General features: G+C 35.7%; 1 protein-coding gene across 1 annotated transcript in view; it reads left to right on the top strand.

The window, feature by feature from the left end:
- Nucleotides 1–1290: 1290 nt before the first annotated feature.
- The window catches only part of LOC128983968 (uncharacterized), a 69544-nt gene continuing 52199 nt past the window's right edge, over nucleotides 1291–18635 (top strand). The window contains exon 1 of the mRNA XM_054403249.1: nucleotides 1291–1424. Within this exon, the coding sequence (XP_054259224.1) occupies nucleotides 1291–1424 (134 nt within the window). The remainder of the gene's footprint in view (nucleotides 1425–18635) is intronic.

The raw sequence follows: 18635 nt of genomic DNA, 5'->3' as shown, positions 1-18635 counted from the left end.
TACGTGGTAAAAACTATATACAGTTCACAAGACACAAACACATACACATTATAGATTGTGTCTTGACTGAAGGTACTTAAACCATTATATTAGTTAAAAACACAAAATTCCCCAATTTCTTTTCAAACCATTTTGAAGATCTTAATTAAAAAACAAATAATTTAGTATATTGAAGTTTTTTGTGCCGTGGTTACGGAGAAAATTCAAAAATTGTAAACGTCTTTGTTATTCATTTGGATGATAAGTAACCTGTTGTAGTTTGCTTATTTATGGATCTATTTTGATTAAAATTGGCAAATTTATTTATTTCATACAAAGCTATTAATATTTTACTAAAAACGAAAAACACACTTAATTATCTTCCTTGTACAGTAGGAGTAAAAAAAGGTACTCATTAAACCTAATGTTATTTAGATTTGTAAAAATTAAATTTGGCAAATAGAAATATGCTAAGTCTTCAGGTTTGCTGCGGGGGTATCTTCAATATCAAAAGTTATTCCTTGAGCTTGCACTTCACTTTGAGTAAAACTCCACTAGAGATGGTTAGGTTATGTTTTATGGCTAGATCAACAATCTTCAATCAAGCATCTGTTTAACAATAAGTGCTAAATAAAAACAAGTCAGGTAGTGACTCAAGAAAGTAATTTTTGCAGAGAAGCGAATTGGTAAAAATTGCAATATGCCACCATTTTGTAAGCTTTGTAAAGAATACACCAAAAAGCGTCCTTGTTAGTACTTCCTTGGGGAATCCCAGATTCAATTGGAGGTAGGTCAGTAAGAACATCTTGATATTTAATTTAGTAAGTTCTAAATTGTCTAAAAAGTTTAATTTAAAGATTTAAACATGGAAAATACTGAATGGGGTGAAAACATTTTTACTATAGAGTTGTTAATACGTTTTTATTAAATAAAAAAAAAAACATATAAAAAGAAGGTATATTCTTTTCAGATTTACTTTTGGATTGTGAACCAGTACAATATTGACATAGACAAAATAGAGTATGATAGAGACAACAACATAGTTTCAACAAACATGTACCATTTATGGACCCATAGGAACCATGTGGAACTAAATAGTGTTACAGATGATTAATTTCAAACAATGTAGTAATCACTGTTAGGACGTCACTGATTGGTGTCAGGGCAGATAACAGGCTATGAGCACCTCACCGGCGATCACGTTGGCCGTGGCCTCCTGACAACAATACACAGGTGACAGAGCGTGAGTGTGAGATGACGTCATTTGCTGATAACAGGACAATTGTATCGGTAACAATGAGATGCGCGCGCATGTCAGCTGACGCATGCAGTAGAGACAGTCGGGCGGCGGGCCCGTCAGTCAGTCAGTCTACCCGTCTACCGTGGTTATTTGTGACGGAAGCATCTCCGTGCACGCTCTACCACCACCCCTACTGTACGTCTAGGTATGTAGTGATAGATAGATTGGTTACTGATCTACCTCCTACTAAATTGGCAAACTTTCTTAAAAAATGGGTTAAAATCCCATTTGTTGTAAATTTAAACAATAACTCGTAAACTTTAGAAGTTGCTATTTATATTTCTAAAATTATAAATAAGCCGTACATTACAGTTGTATATATCCTATTTATTAGTAATATAAGATTTACGGTTGTCATTTATACATTTATAACAATTATCTCTGGTTTAGTTTGTTTTTCTCATTGGAAATTCTCATTTTTATAATTTACATTTCTTCCGTACGATGCACGGTTTTTTAGTGTAGAAGTAAAACACTAAAAAAGGATCTTCCCCCTCCTCCACTGAAGCAGAAGGGCTAAGTGAGGGGAAGTTTAGCATTTTTATCTTCTAACTACCCATAACACATTCCCGCAAAAAATCACCCCTCCATGATAAAAAACAACCATTTTTTATCATGGGGAAACCCCATTTTTACCCCATAAACCCCTGTTGCCATGGTCCGATCATGCTGGTTCGCGAACTCGTTCGAATAAATGTAGGTTTACACGTTTATACCGAATTTAATCAAAATCGGATCATTTTTGTATATATATTATGTATATAGTTCTTGTATTGTTTGTATATGGTTAAATAAATTACATGTATAATATTTAAATCACTATATATATTACATATTCTTTTTCAAGTTGATTTTTGTAAATTATAAATATGGTTACGATTGGGACTGGTCAAATATACTGAGTTAAAAGTATAATATGTAATGTTTTAATAAGCCCATAATGGAATTCTAAGAGTACAGCCATAGTACTTAGTGCATATCGCACTTAAGTATGAGTGAGTATTACGATAGCGTAGAACGTTAGTTCACAATCGAGTATGATATTCAATAAGAAAGCAAGTCATAACTCTGACCCATCCGACTCTGAATGTTAGGTGACGATAGAGCAGGAATTACAGGCCGCATTTAGTACAAAAGGATCAGGGTGAGTTTCTACTGACCGTGTTAACTTCGCCAGTAGGTTCTACTCACTAAAAGGAACAAAAAAGTTCATATACGAGTAAACCCTTGTCCGATTTTCAACCGTTTGGCTGTGATAGGGGATTTTGTGTTTTTCTTATTTTATTAGACTTTGCTCCACAATTTATGTAATAAAAACTTAACCAATTACTTTAGAGAGTTATAGTTAAAATCATTGGAAAGAATATTAAATTTGCTATAAATCAAAGGTTTCATTCAAGAATTATACCATTACATAGTCCACGTTATATCCAAAATAAAGTAAAAATGTCATTAAATTAATTAATTACGATAATGTTCATGAGCCCACTTTGATACATAAACCTGCATTTATGCAATGTTGAAATGCATAAAAAACTTGGCCATTTAATAATCTTTCAAATGATATGCTATTCAATACTATTATTGATATAAACCAGTGAGAAATTACTAATAAACTGCAATAAAACACGGTCTACAGATTTTGTTTTGACACAGTGTTTACTGTTAATAATAATTACTGTATTCATCATGTTGGCATACTCTTGATTGGTAAAAGGCTCCATAGTTAAATAAATGTTGAAAAACTCTTAATTGAATTGGAAATATAAAGTTAAAACAGCAAATTACTCAACAAGGTATGTTTAAGCAGCTGAGCTATCTAGCTATAGATGACAAATCAATAAAAGCTGACTTAATCAAGCACAAGGTAAAACTAATTATACAGCATTTAAGAATCAAACACACTAGGCCTACATCTTTGAAAATGTGAAAAACCTTGAGTTTATACATTTTATTAATTCAGATAATTTTAATAAATATTTAAAAGTTAAAATAATGTACAAATCTTATCAGATTGTTCAATAAAATACAACATGGAGTATACAGTAATTATTATCAACAGTAAAACTGTGCAAAAAAAAAAAATCTGTAAACCGTGTTTTATTGTAGTTTATTAGTAATTTCTCACTGGTTTATATCAATAATAGTATTGAATAGCATATCATTTAAAAGATTATTAAATGACCAAGTTTTTTATGCATTTCAACATTGCATAAATGCAGGTTTATGTATCAAAGTGGGCTCATGAACATTTTCGTAATTAATTAATTTAATGACATTTTTACTTTATTTTGGATATAACGTGGACTATGTAATGGTATAATTGTTGAAGAAAACCTTTAATTTATAGCAAATTTAATATTCTTTCCAATGATTTTAACTATAACTCTCTAAAGTAATTGGTTAAGGTTTTATTACATAAATTGTGGAGCAAAGTCTAATAAAATAAGAAAAACACAAAATCCCCTATTACAGCCAAACGGTTGAAAATCGGACAAGGGTTTATATGAACTTTTTTGTTCCTTTTAGTGAGTAGAACCTACTGGCGAAGTTAACACGCTAAGTAGAAACTCACCCTGTATTTTACAAGAGATGCCACCAAAAAGCGCAAACGAGATTTGCCTGATGGGGTACCTGTGGAACCTGGAGTCTGGGCATGAAGCGCAAACGTGATCAACTTTCTACCTGACAGAGGCTTAGTGCGTAAACGAGATCCACCCATCCTAACCTAACCTACTCAATTACACAGTCTTAGAGGGTCGCAACATGGCTTAAGGAACGTATCTGGTGGGTCCCTGGAGTAGTTGGCGCTATAGGAATACTCGACTACCTGACTCAGGTCAGTTGGCGCAATTAATGCCCACCCTCCCCACCAACCCCTACTGGATCCAACCCTGCATAATAATGGAGAGCAGAGTAAAACTAATAGTACAATAAAAATATATTTTGACTCAAAAAAAATAGCACAAGCGGGGAATTTGGTACAGATGTTGGGTGTACCTTCCTGTTGACGCACGACGTACTATATTAAGCAAATTAAAAATGGATGTGATTTTTTGTAGTGGACTGTATAAATAAAAACACGTGTTGCTGTAAAACACTGAGTTTATTGAATTGTTAAAATATAAAAAACTGAACAAACATGAATGAATTATATGACCTTGAATTGGTTGACTGTAATTAATGACTTTGAATTAATGAAAATTGAACCACCTGGACAATGTATTACGCAGTGTGCTAGCACAAAAAAACTCGACTGTCACGGATGGCACGAGTGTTTGTTCTAAAAAAAAACGCACTATACTGCCCTCCTTGTAGCAGCAAACCTAGATACCTGTTAAACCTAATTTTATTTATATACATTTAATAAAACATCCAAACAAATGAAAACTTGCTGAGTTTTCAGGTTAGCTGTGGCGGAGTTGTTTTACTCATAAAATAAAGTTACGTTTTAAGATTTTATAATATTACACTATATAACTAAATGGGATAAATTATCGTAAACCTTGAAAGTAACCGTCGATTTCCATGGGTTTCGCCTATTTTTGACAAATAGAAAAACTAAATATACTTAAACACAAATAACTCAAAATCGTTGGACTTAGAGGAAAATGATAAGTACAAAAATTGTGTAATTTTAGATGGACTACATTTTGTATATTTAAATTTTTCCTGTATCTCTAATAATAAAGTCACTATAGCCAAAAATACAGAAATTTGCCGCCATTTTACAATATGGCGGCCGTAGCACAGCTTTAATTTTAGGGGACTTTTAGTATGTTCAAAAGGAAGGTACACCCAACATCTGTACCAAATTCCCCGCTTGTGCTAATTTTTTGGGGAATTTTTCGCTTATTTTTACTGCACTATAACTAAACTAGGAGAATTCGGCAATCTAAAGTAAACCTGTCTCTCGTTTCCATTGTATCAAAACAAACTCATTCGAACTTGGATGCCAAACTACAAAAGTTAAAATTGATAGCGATTGGTTGCATTACGAAAACTGATATAAGTCAGTCACTTCTTCGCACTCCTTGATTTACTTTATGTGGCTAGAGTTCAACTTTATCTATCACCTTTAGTTATAACATTTGAAAAAAATACCCCCGCCGCAGCAAACCTGCCGACTAAGCGAATTTCCATTTGCCTGGATTGGTTTTTAATTAATCTATTAAAATAACATTTATGTATAACAAGAACCTAGGTTTGCTGCTACAGGGAAACTAATAAAGTGTGTTTTTATTAAAATATCAATAGCTTAGTATGAAATAAATAAATCCTCCAAGTTTGATCAAAATATATCCATAAACAAGTCAACTACAACATTTTACAATATTCTCCATAAGAATAACATGGGAATTTTAAATTAATTTTGTTTTTAATTTTCTCCGTAACCAATCACCGTACAAAAACACTTTGATATACTTAATTATTTATAACCCATTTGTACCCCATAAGACCACCCTCCCCGTTCCCATGGTCCGATCATGCTGGTTCGCGAACTCATTCATGTTTAATTTTGTTTTTAGCGAATTTCCCATATAGGGAATAAGCTATTACCGTAGTACTCATGGTAAGACCTGGACGCGGGAACGATTTTTTTTCGTTTTGAGGTCCCTAGAGGCCAAAAACACCATCCGTTCAAATTCATATATATATATATATATATATATATATTTTTTTATATATATATGTGTCCGTTAGCACGATAACTCGATCAAAAATGATCCGATTTTGATGAAATTTGGTACAAACGTGTAAACCTACGTTTATTCGAACGAGTTCGCGATCCAGAATGATCGGACCATGGGAACGGGGGTTTACGGGGGGTTTTATGGGGTAAAAATAGGTTTTTCCCATTTCTGACCCAAAAAACATAAAATTTAGCAATTTCTTTCCAAACCATTTTGTAGAGCTTAAAAAAACAAATAATTTAGTATATTGAAGCGTTATTATGCGCCTAATGGTTACGGAGAAAATTCAAAATAATTGTAAATTTAAAATTCCCATGTTATTCTTATGGAGAATAAGTAAACTGTTGTAGTTTGCTTGTTTATGAACATATTTTGATCAAATTTGGAAAACGTTTTTATTTCTTACTAACTATTAACATTTTACAAAAAAAAAAAAAAAAAAAAACAGTTTTACCCTCCCTGATGCAGCAAACCTAAGTACTTGTTAAACTAATTCTATTTAAATCGGGAATAAATGTTATATTTTTAAGTAGACATTTCAGTGTAAATCAAATCAGTCAAATGGAAATTCGCTTAGTCTGCAGGTTTGCTGCGGCGGGGGTATTAATTTTCTCCGTAACCAATCACCGTACAAAAACACTTTGATATACTTAATTATTTATAACCCATTTGTACCCCATAAGACCACCCTCCCCGTTCCCATGGTCCGATCATGCTGGTTCGCGAACTCATTCATGTTTATCCTGCCTTACACCTTCAAACCAAATTTTATCAAAATCAGACAAAAATTACTCAAGTTATCGTCCGGACGGGGACACACACACACACACACACACACACACATATATATATATATATATATATATATATACTAGCTGACCCGGCGAACTTCGTATCGCCTAAGTTATAGGTTTCCCCTAAGACAGACCGATGGAAAGAAAGTACCGTTACGTTTAATTTTCAAGATGATCTCGTTCGCATCGCTCAATCACGTCCTGGTTGAAGTTCGTTCGCTACGCTCACTCACCTTTGGGTTGGAGCTCGTTCGCTACGCTCACTCACCTTTAGGTTGGAGCTCGTTCGCTGCGCTCACTTGCCTTCAGGTTAGCTCGTTCGCTACGCTAACTCGCCTCCAGGTTGAAGTTCGTTCGCTACGCTCACTCACCTTTTGGTTGCAAATTAGCTGTTGTCATAAATGTAAAAGAAATAATAGTGCTGCACCCTGTTGGTAATCCTTGTAACTTTAATGCTATTGAACATCATAGAACAGAACCAACTTGTTTAATTGAAACAGCTGTTAAGATTCATAAATTCCATTTCTCATAAGGTTAACATGGGAAACTCCAGAGCCACTGGGGCGGAGCCCTTTTAAGAATTTCGAAACGGGAAATAGTTTACGTCCGATTCGCATACCTACAGAATTTACACACCAAATTTCATAACGATCGGTGAAGTCGTTCCGGAGGAGTTTGCAGACAAACACTGTGACACGATAATTTTATATATTAGATATATATATATATATACAGTATATGTATATATGAATTTGAACGGATGGTGCTTTTGGTCTCTAGGGACCTCAAAACGAAAAAGTAAATCGGTCCCGGGTCCAGGTCTTACCATGAGTACTACGGTAATAGCTCATTCCCTACAGGGGAAATTCGCTAAAATGATTTTGTATAAATTAAAACCCCCACTTTTTGTCATCCCTAGTTTTATTGTTAGTATTTGTTTTATTTACAAAATGCAGTAGACTGTTCAACCGGTGTTTGGCTTAAATGATTCAACATATGAAAGTGATTACCGCCAAAGAGAGGTGCCTTCTCTTGAGTCTAGAGTAGTGAGAGAGTGAGAACCTGAGACTCAGTAACAAGTCCGTGTGAGTTGATTAACAAAACGCTTTCCTTTGCCTTTGTTTAGTTTAGGGACATCACTGTCACCATCAAACAAGAGTTCCTAACTATATCTCTAATCAACGTGGCAAAGCCTATAAGCTCTCAAGCTGGACCTAGTGGATTTTACAATCTAAAATGGGTCGACTCTTCTTTTTTAAAACGGCATTAATGCATATTTGTAAGTGCTGTTTAGGGATAGCTGTAGAAAATTTTCATAATTGAATATTGGTTTCCGTTGACAATTCCACTATGGAGTACTAATGTAGAATTTAATTAAACATCGAATATAGAGTCTGACTAGAATGTTTAATGATTTATTATCAATCGATAATTGAAATATGGAAATTTGTAAGCGTTAAAGGAACATTATAATGGAGTGTAACTGCAACACGGCTTTAAACATTTAGGATGATACATGAATTATTATTATTTTATATTTACATACAATATTATACAGGGTGGAAAAAATCCCGGGATAAATTAGTTAAATATTAAAAAAATATATTTAGTTATGGGCTACCTTTCAGGGGGAGTTGGCTGCTAGGAGTCATAAGATAATCTAAAATGTCATGCTCATGAAACTCATTTGTTAGTGAAATCCAATTCCGCAAATATTTGAGCTGGAAATAAAAATTGAGTCAAAGAATTTGCAAATTTTGAGTCTTAATCTCTTCAACAGCTGATTTTTTTGACTCAGTTGTTCGTTTGAGCTCACATTTGCGGAATCGTATTCTACTAATAAAGACCTTTGATTGTATTTCAATTTTGCTATGCTTATCTTTACGATTTTCTTCCGACTTTTAGTGGGAGCTCTTCTGAAGGTACGGCTGTAGCGTATAGGATGCACGCTTTTTGAAATTGCATAGCAAATTCAAGAAATCTTTGAATGGCTGCCATTTTGACTCGATTGTCCGTTTGAGTTTAGGTTTACGGCATTGTATTTTACCAACAAAGACCTTTAATTAGATTATCTTATTTACATACGCTAACACTTAATAATTGCCTCTGAATCATTCCGAGCCGTCGCCCTGAGTGAGGTAGTTCACTGAATAATGTTTTAAATGGTTTTTTATCACCAGTATCTTTGTTTCAAGTTCAACTTTCAGTTTGTTTGTTTGTTTTGTATCAACTTTGTTTCAAGTTTTGTAGCTCTATATTTATTATTAGTAGTTATGTAATGATTCCTTCGAGCGCAGGAGGAGGAAGAGAGTCCCCAGAGCGGGTTCATTTTTTGGACTCGAATAACCTTCTAGAGCTTGTTTATTCCTTGGACTTGAATAGCCCCCCAGAGCGGGTTCATTCTTTGGACTCGAATAACCTTCTAGAGCTGGTTCATTCCTTGGACTTGAATAGCCCCCCCAGAGCGGGTTCATTCTTTGGACTTGAATGTCTGGACTGGGACTCGAGGCACCCTCAGAAATTCAGAGAGCAGTCTTCTGCAGTTCTTTTTCATAGAATCCGCCTATAATTTCCTCGCCATTTTGATCGGCAATCCTATAAGTAACCGGTCTGGTGTTTAGAATTCGTGCTATTGTAAATATCTCCGAAGTCCAGTTTTGTTTATATTTATTTGCAAACACGTCTTTTTTCGTTGTGATACGAACTCTATCACCGAGATCGAACTTGCTGTTTTTACGAATTTTGTGTTCGCGCTCAATGTACATTTTTAATAGATCAGCCTCGTTATCTTTGTTGACCTCTATTGGTCTCATTTTAATAGTGTGGTGATAATTATGTTATATTTGACTGTCCCGGGACACTCTGTATAATTATTTAAGTGTATCAAAAGGTAATATTTTTCTAAAGATAGAAATAGCCTAATTACCATACACGATTGTATAATCAACAGTTCAAGAAGTTGAAGCTCAGAAGGCTTATAAAGCAGTAATGATACGAAGTTTTTAAGTCACTTATCACGTTAAAAGCTTAATTTAACGAGATAAGTTGTCTTAAGTCGCGGCTTAGATAATAGTAAACCAATTGACGTCAGAACTGGAGCTCTTCAAATATGAATGTGTTTTCCTAAATGTTAGATAAGGAGCGTAAAGACTATTTCAAATACTAGTTGTTACCCACGGGCTTCACCCCGTCTGACTTCATAAGTATTAATAAAACTGTTGCATGGGTTAAGCTGAAATAAACAAAACAGAATACAGTAATACAAACAAATAATCACACCTGATTTTGCCGGGCGTAAGCTGAGACGCACGTGACACAACGCACGCAAGCCAAGTTTTGCGGCGCAAGCCACGCAGCACACGCAACACATGCACTTACTACGCAGTCGCCAAGTAGTAACTGATTTTCAGCTGTTGTAAACAGCTGTAAATTTCGATCGTGGCAATCGTATCGATCGAAATTATTTATCGATTGATTTATTTGGTAAGGTCGATTGATTTATTTCGTAAGGCCTATTGTTCTCGATTGCTCGACATTTCGGTGGTATAATAACACAATCGTAATAGACGAAATAATTTAATTACTTAGTAAAAAGCTGCTTATTTGCATTAGCAGAATTGAAAACAAGCTGGAAGTCGTTTTGAGAGGTTATCTTTATACATGCAATATATTTCGTTTTCTAGCTCTGTTTTTGTTGATTAATGATTCAATATGACGTAAAATATAGTTCACCACACGGACAAAAAGTGACTTTTTATCTCTTGCTGATTTTCCGACCACTGCTTCTCCTCGATCGTAAAAAAAGAGTCACTTTAGGCTCTTTTCCCTAGTAATGAAATATACTATTTATTGTATATTGCATCTGTAGACGAAACTTGGGTTGGTGTAATTATTACAATGGAAAAGAGCGAGGAATCCTGGACAATTTTATATGGGCCAAAAATAAAACTGTATTAACACTGTTCTACATTTTTTGAGCAATCATTGAAATAATCGATTTGCAAACAATGGAAACATAGAAAAAGTCATAGAACACAACCAAGTAGAAGAAATAGAAATGATTTTTTGTTTAATTTATAGTCGTTGTCATAGACAACCTAATGCGGATATGAGAGGGAAAAATTTGTAGAAAACACTAAAAAACAAGATAAGCTTTTTGAAAAAAAGATAATATGATATTTACAAAAGATTTTGATTATATCTAACTGTTGTGTAGATCGTGAGTATTTCCATAATCTTTGAATCGCCTGTAATGCTTCGCAATTGCTTGAATTCGAGCAACAGGTACACTAGTACTCTGTTTATTTCTTTTCTGCTTCATATTGGTTATACCATCGCAGGCGAAGCCGCGGGTACAAGCTAGTCTTAATAATAAGTCTTCTTCATTTATAATACAGATCAATACAATAATCATACTGTTTTTGTAAACCACATCTTGGGTTTCATACAATACCTATTATTCATTTCAATTAACTAAAACAACTGCAATTCATTAATAATTCCTCACAATAAAAAGTGTGATCAAATAGAGTATTGAATTGTAGCCTCTTTATTTATTAGCTGCCAATAACACAAGTCAGTTGCGAGATGGGGGGGGGGGGTAGCTTCTATACAATAAAATGATGCCAGGGGTGGGAGAAAGTGATTGGCAGCTGTCAATTTGGAGAGAGAATATGAGGTGTCATTACGACATAGTATAAATCAATACCGCACACATTTGTTGAGTCAACCCCATTGTTTACATGGGAGAGGTTGAGTGTTGAGGTTTGATTTACACCAGTGGATGATGTAGGGGGTTGCTGGAGGGGTTATAGCTCGGAGCGGCTAAGTTTGGAGCGAATTTTGAGATTTATTTCTGTCCATGATATCCAAAAGTAAAAAGGTTGAACTAAGACCTAAGTTAATATTTGATTTGGGGACAGAAAACAATTTAGAAGATATATACCACTAATGAAATGTTTTAAAAGCCTCTTAGATATTTATGGTTGAAAGAAAAGCTAAGTTTATCTCATACGTGGAAAAGTGGCTGTACCGAAACTGCCAAGACGTTTTATGATCATAATCCATACCGAAACTGCCACGGCAATTAGTGAGGATTATAAGGGTGTTTTTGAGAGGGCTAGAAACACTGAAACTGCCACGGCGGATTCCTCAGGTAGGGAAGGTTGGTTTGGCAACGTGCAGGGAGAAACGGGAATGAGAATATCCCTCACTCATCACAGTGACGATTTTGAAACACAACACTTTACTTTGCTCATAACTTAGTTAAATGCTTTTCATGTCGCTACTTAAAAGAGGCCATACTAACTTTGTACTTATTTAAATCAAGTACCAATAGGAAAAGTCATTTAACTACCGATGAAGTCAGAAATAATTAAAAAAAATGTTCTAAGGGATTAAGATTGCAATGGAATGTAAAATATTATAAGAATGCTCTTACCCCGTTATATAGAATTACTGGCGTTAAAGAACTCGATAAACACATATTTTATCATTTATAGATTTGAAGTTTTAAGTTTATAAATATACCAAGGTGTAGGTAGGCATTGTCAAAATTGCACAACAAGAAACATAATCTAATGCAAATTATAGCACAGCAGGATACGTGTCCTGAAGTATAAATAAAACACCATTGTGATAAATATGTTGATAATATTTTACGAATTTATTGATTTCATCCTATACTATTAATATTTTGCAAAAAAACACTTTCATTAAAGTAAATATATTTTCAAGAGACGGAATAAATACTTATAAAGTAAATACTACGGTCGCAACACCAAAAACATAAAAATAACTCCTAAAATATAAATACAAAAGGGCAAATCAATCACTAATTTTTCCAATGAACGTATTATTGTGAAAGAAATTAAAAGGTTAAGACAGGAATGGGAATTTTAAGTCTCCCGTTTCTCCCCGTCTATCTAGGAAATCCGCCGTGGATCCCCAGTGGATTGTAAACGAATTCCACAAACTTTTAAACTACAAATAATAATACTGCAAAGTACAAAGAGTTTATTACTTTAACCACAGACAAACTAAACTGAATTGTATTGAATACTGTTCTTATAATCAAGGATAGTGATCAAATTATCGACAGTTGGTAAACATATTTACACTGAGTTAGATCAATAAAATCACAATTTATAACATTTTATTTAGTTATACAGTAATATGGGCCTACTCTGAGAACGTGCTCCTGCTCCTGGTTTGTGTACTCTATCTGGATTGAAATAGATTCCCACATACTATACCATTTGGATATCTACATAGATTAATACAACCGGATTGTGAACTCAGAGCCTTGCGTCTATTTACAGAGAGGGTAAGGGAAGTTTTAAATCATGTAGGAAATATGGATACGTGTCATGGTGGTTTACTTCTCGTCATACGATTTAATAATTATTCTTTTGCCAATTTGCACTATGGGAGTGTTGAAAATGGTAAATGGAGTCCTGAAACAATGTATTTTTTCATTATAGTCTCCCTCCAAACCAGAAAAATAATTCCCGTTCGTGTCATCCACATAAAACGCGCATTTCGTAAGAGGCTTTGTGTTTTTATTTTTTTACTTCTTATTAAACTAGGTACCAATTTCATTTTCTGTTTAAACGTTAACACAGAACAGAAAATCGTATACCTATTGGATGTTTATTAAATACGATACCGTGTTCAAAACTACAGCAGCGGGATAAACTTTTTATTGCCTGTTATTTTATTTTCTGTTTATTTTCTGTGACAGGGGTCCTGTGACAGGGGTCCTGTGACAGGGGTCCTGTGACAGGGGTCCTGTGACAGAGATACTGTGACAGGGGTCCTGTGACAGGGCTCCTGTGAAAGGGATGCTGGGACAGAGATACTGTGACAGGGATGCTGTGACAGTGATGCTGGGACAGGGCTTTTGTGAAAGGGATGCTGTGACAGGGGTCCTGTGACAGAAGTCCTGTGACAGGGGTCCTGTGACAGGGGTCCTGTGACAGGGGTCCTGTGACAGAGATACTGTGACAGGGGTCCTGTGACAGGGCTCCTGTGAAAGGGATGCTGTGACAGGGGTCCTGTGACAGAGATACTGTGACAGGGATGCTGTGACAGTGATGCTGGGACAGGGCTTTTGTGAAAGGGATGCTGTGACAGGGGTCCTGTGACAGAAGTCCTGTGACAGGGGTCCTGTGACAGGGGTCCTGTGACAGGGGTCCTGTGACAGAGATACTGTGACAGGGGTCCTGTGACAGGGCTCCTGTGAAAGGGATGCTGTGACAGGGGTCCTGTGACAGAGATACTGTGACAGGGATGCTGTGACAGTGATGCTGGGACAGGGCTTTTGTGAAAGGGATGCTGTGACAGGGGTCCTGTGACAGAAGTCCTGTGACAGGGGTCCTGTGACAGGGGTCCTGTGACAGGGGTCCTGTGACAGAGATACTGTGACAGGGGTCCTGTGACAGGGCTCCTGTGACAGAGATACTGTGACAGAGATACTGTGATAGGGGTCCTGTGACAGGGGTCCTGTGACAGAGATACTGTGACAGGGCTCCTGTGACAGAGATACTGTGACAGAGATACTGTGACAGGGGTCCTGTGACGGGGGACCTGTGACAGAAATACTGTGACAGGGGTCCTGTGACAGAGATACTCTGATAGAGGTCCTGTGACAGGGGTCCTGTGACAGGGGTCCTGTGACAGGGGTCCTGTGACAGGGGTCCTGTGACAGGGGTCCTGTGACAGGGGTCCTGTGACAGGGGTCCTGTGACAGGGGTCCTGTGACAGAGATACTCTGATAGAGGTCCTGTGACAGGGGTCCTGTGACAGGGGTCCTGTGACAAGGGTCCTGTGACAGATATACTCTGATAGGGGTCCTGTGACAGGGGACCTGTGACAGAAATACTGTGACAGGGGTCCTGTGACAGAGATACTCTGATAGGGGTCCTGTGACAGGGGTCCTGTGACAGGGGTCCTGGGACAGGGATGCTGTGACAGGGATGCTGTGAAATAAGGTACAATAACTTTTTTATTTGGAGTTTATCCAGTGTACTTCATTTTAATCTTTTCAGTACTGCATTTCACTGTGATGAAATAAATCTATAGCATTCTGTAAAAGTTCTTACATGTAAGGTGCAAACTATAGGTTTGTTCACCTTAGTTTCCAGACCATCAATTTCTTCTTTGACAATGTGGGCAAATGCATATAATATTGCATTCGAGAAAGTATCTACTTGTCAGTCAGTCTTGTGAGAAGTCTGAAGTGCTTTATTGCCTTGTCAATCGCATCAGATGAGTAGTTAAAGCACAGAAATGCCATTATACATGATGACGTCAGTTGTTCCATCGTCTATAGGTCTTTCATTTGACCTTATCAATAATCTGATAACTGTCTGATATGCCTCTGACGCAACTCTGCATATCGATGCGTCACTTTCCAATCGCCTTAATTAGACTAAATAGCCTTCCTTACGCGGTAATTACGTCTCCTACAATAACAAATCCACCACTAACGATATGCTTAGTTAATTACCTTTTGCCAAAATAACGCAAATGCTAACTTACTCATTATTTAAGGCCCTAAAAGTCGTATACTGTTAACAACAATGGGTTCATAATTTTGCTGAACTAAATTCGTAACTTTAAAATATACACAGTATCTAACCAAGATGACGAATATGAATATGAATATGACCTAATAGATGATTGTCATGATCGGTGAACCTATTTGATACAACCAAATATAGGAGGAATATATACAAGTTGATAATTGAAATTGATATATGATAAATATACACGCCACACACGCATCATTTAAGATAACTCAGTAGTGACTTGACAATGCACCATTCTTCTGATTTTGAAGGAATAAAACTTGGAACTTGTAAAATAGAGAATTATTAAAAGAAGTAGTAGCTTCATTTGAATAAAATAATGGGGTAGCAATAAACAAATATTATTACTAAACTGTAAACCTGTAAAAAATTAAATAATAGTGTAATATTAGTTCTCTTGGATTTGAAAACATTGTACATTCATGTAGTTTTGTAAAACAGATATGTATTTTAGTGTAAATATGATTGAGTTTTTTTTAGTTGTTTATTGTTAATAGTATTTTTGTTAACCAACAAAATATAAAAATATTTCCGAACATGTAAACCTTATAGTTTCCCTAGAGTTACAATTCACATGTCGTAAGACTACACTTAAAAGCTCAAGGTAAAAGCCTCGGTTCAAACAGCAACGGCTATGGAATCTTACTTAATTCTATAACCATAACCAATGACACGATTTAGAAAGAAAATAAAACAAAACCTATCACATAGTTGTGAAAAAATTGTACTTAATTTGTTTGAATCAGCTGTCTGAAATTGTGAAATTATCAATTGACAGTTCAGCTGGTTTACATAGCAAAAATGTAAACATTGTGATTGTTCTCATTGCAGCCATGGAGACCAATAAATTTTTACTTTTAAAATCCTCACCTCAGCACTTTTAAAGCCAAATGGGCAAAGCCCACGGTCAGTATCGAAGTGTGAATAGTCCTATTACCATTTTTGGTATGGTAGCTATATCTTTGTAAAATTTAAACGCAGTTGGTCTAGTAGTTTTTACGATATTGAGTAACACACATACAGACATACACCATTAGACTTGTACACAGGGTTAATAAAAAGGGTTAATAAAAGTGGAATCTCTTAGGTTGAGGAAAACTAAAATCTGCCGCCAATTTACATTGGGTTGAGATAGGGACCTCTAGTCTTCACCGATAATCTTTTAAACTGCTGGCCTTTCAAATGAAGTGTCATATGATTGGGCTTTAACATTTGAAATTTTTGAGTTGCCCCCAAAAAATCCCATTTTGGGGTCTCGGACGAAATTGGCATACCAACAAAAAACTTGACGTTTATGTTATATAGAGGTGTGCAGAGTTTGGTGTACCTGGTGTAACCCATTAAAAAGTTAATAGGGTTCTCCAGACTTATAATACATGGTAGTATAGATTGTTCGTACACTTAGAAAGTTTACTCTGTGTTTAAAACGCTATTTCTACTTGTAAAGCCAAAGCGATTTAAGTACTACATCTCTGTGTAACGAACGGGCAAACAACCAGTATTGCTTTCAATGATAAATTACTTGTTTAAGTCTATCTCCAGGCTGGTAGCGACTTCCTCGAAGGCCCACGTGAATGGTTATCTGTGCCAATTACCCCACGTTAGACGTCAACATTCCTATGTGTGTGTTTTCTGATAACACATCACCTGCGCATCACAGTTCACTTGTGTATCACGTCACAGTATACTGTGTGAGTGTGTGTGTATTTTTCCTGATAACGCAACGTAATTGAGCGAAGCTTTATGATTAGACGAAAGTTATCCTGGCCTGGAAGGTCTATCTTTTTGCTGGTGGACCTACTGCTTAAGGTGTCCTCAAAACGTTTAGTAAAAATTAACCATGTACTCTAAAAGAAGTCTGCTCACAAGTGTGTCTTAAGAAAGTTTTGCTAGGTTTATGAATAAGCTGTAATTAATTGATAACAACTTTGAATTTGCTACTGAACCGGCCATACTGCTTATATGATTATATCAAAACAGTTTTTTGCTTCGATTTCGTAGTAATCCTAGAGTGCAATACACCAATGGAATTTTACTTCGATTTCTTTAATGCGTGTTTAACTTGTTGAATTTGGAGACATCTTTAATGCCCATCTATTTTTAACACAAAAGACTTGACAATAACAAATAAAACGCAAACTTATGGTAACTCGGGAGTATTTTGAAGTTTTTGGCCAAAACAAAATCATGCTAACACAAAATATTTGTTAAAACGATTTATAGTTAAAATAATTATATTGTATTTATTTATACAATTAAGAAGAGTTTTAACAATTTAACTACATTTAACATTTAAGTGTCCTGACCATTTCAAGAAATCGCCGACAACCGTTTTGATATCACTATTGTGCATTGTGCATGGATGTTGTTGACCGCTGTAAGTCAACTCTTCCCACGCTTCCCAATGTCTCTGCAGTAGTCAGTATGGTCATTGTTTGTTTAGTTCGCATGTTCCGGAGTTCACATCCGCGAGCGTGGTATATACAGTGGCCTTGCTTACATAGTACAGTACCTGTATCTTCTGCGTCAAAATAAATACACATAATTTTGGAAGATTTATATGTGACCCTGTGTTAGGTAACTGCGTTGCGTTTAAATAAAATAACTTCTAATAAAAAATAACTAAAGAGCTTTAAGTGGACTGTAAATGTGTATATTTAGAAAAACAATTAATATAACAGATGTTAAATTAAATCATTCGAATACAAATGCCATAGAGAAAACAAGCAATTAAAGAGTATGGCAGAGGATGGCAAAGAGTATCAAACATAACGCCCGCCATAAAACTTGTTTTTCATTTAATTTGTTGGTAGAAGATATAGTCTTATTACAGGTTGAATGACTTCTCCTTGACTGGTTTGTAATCTTGCAACTCGAACGATTCCATCTTTACCAGGTAGCAAGTGTTTAGCTCTGGCCATTTTCCATGTAAGCGGTGCTAGGTTTTCTTCTTTGATGATCAATGAAGAGAATTGTGAAGTGACTGTTTCTCGGTAGGTTGGCAGGGTGACGAGATGAGTATCGAAGTGAAGAATGACGAAGTCGTCCTCCGACACGTATTATTCCATCTTCATCTATGAATGGGTCTAGCCTTTGAAACTCAGATTTACAAGGCAGTTCAATCAAGTTTGATTTTTCTGTTCTGAAACTTTGATCTTGAACTAACTTAATGCATATAGTGAGACTTTTGTTCAGTTCTTGGGAAGATAAAGGACCTTTAATACGTTGATTTGATTTAAGTTTACAATTGTTAATGAACCTCAGACTCCAAGCAGTG

This window comes from Macrosteles quadrilineatus, unplaced genomic scaffold (assembly GCF_028750875.1).
Source record: "Macrosteles quadrilineatus isolate MER2022 unplaced genomic scaffold, UCM_ALF_1.0 Scaffold_2__2_contigs__length_208266976, whole genome shotgun sequence".
NCBI classification, from domain to species: domain Eukaryota; kingdom Metazoa; phylum Arthropoda; class Insecta; order Hemiptera; family Cicadellidae; genus Macrosteles; species Macrosteles quadrilineatus.
The sequence above is the reverse complement of the archived record's forward strand: the minus strand, read 5'-3'. Positions and strand labels throughout refer to the sequence as shown.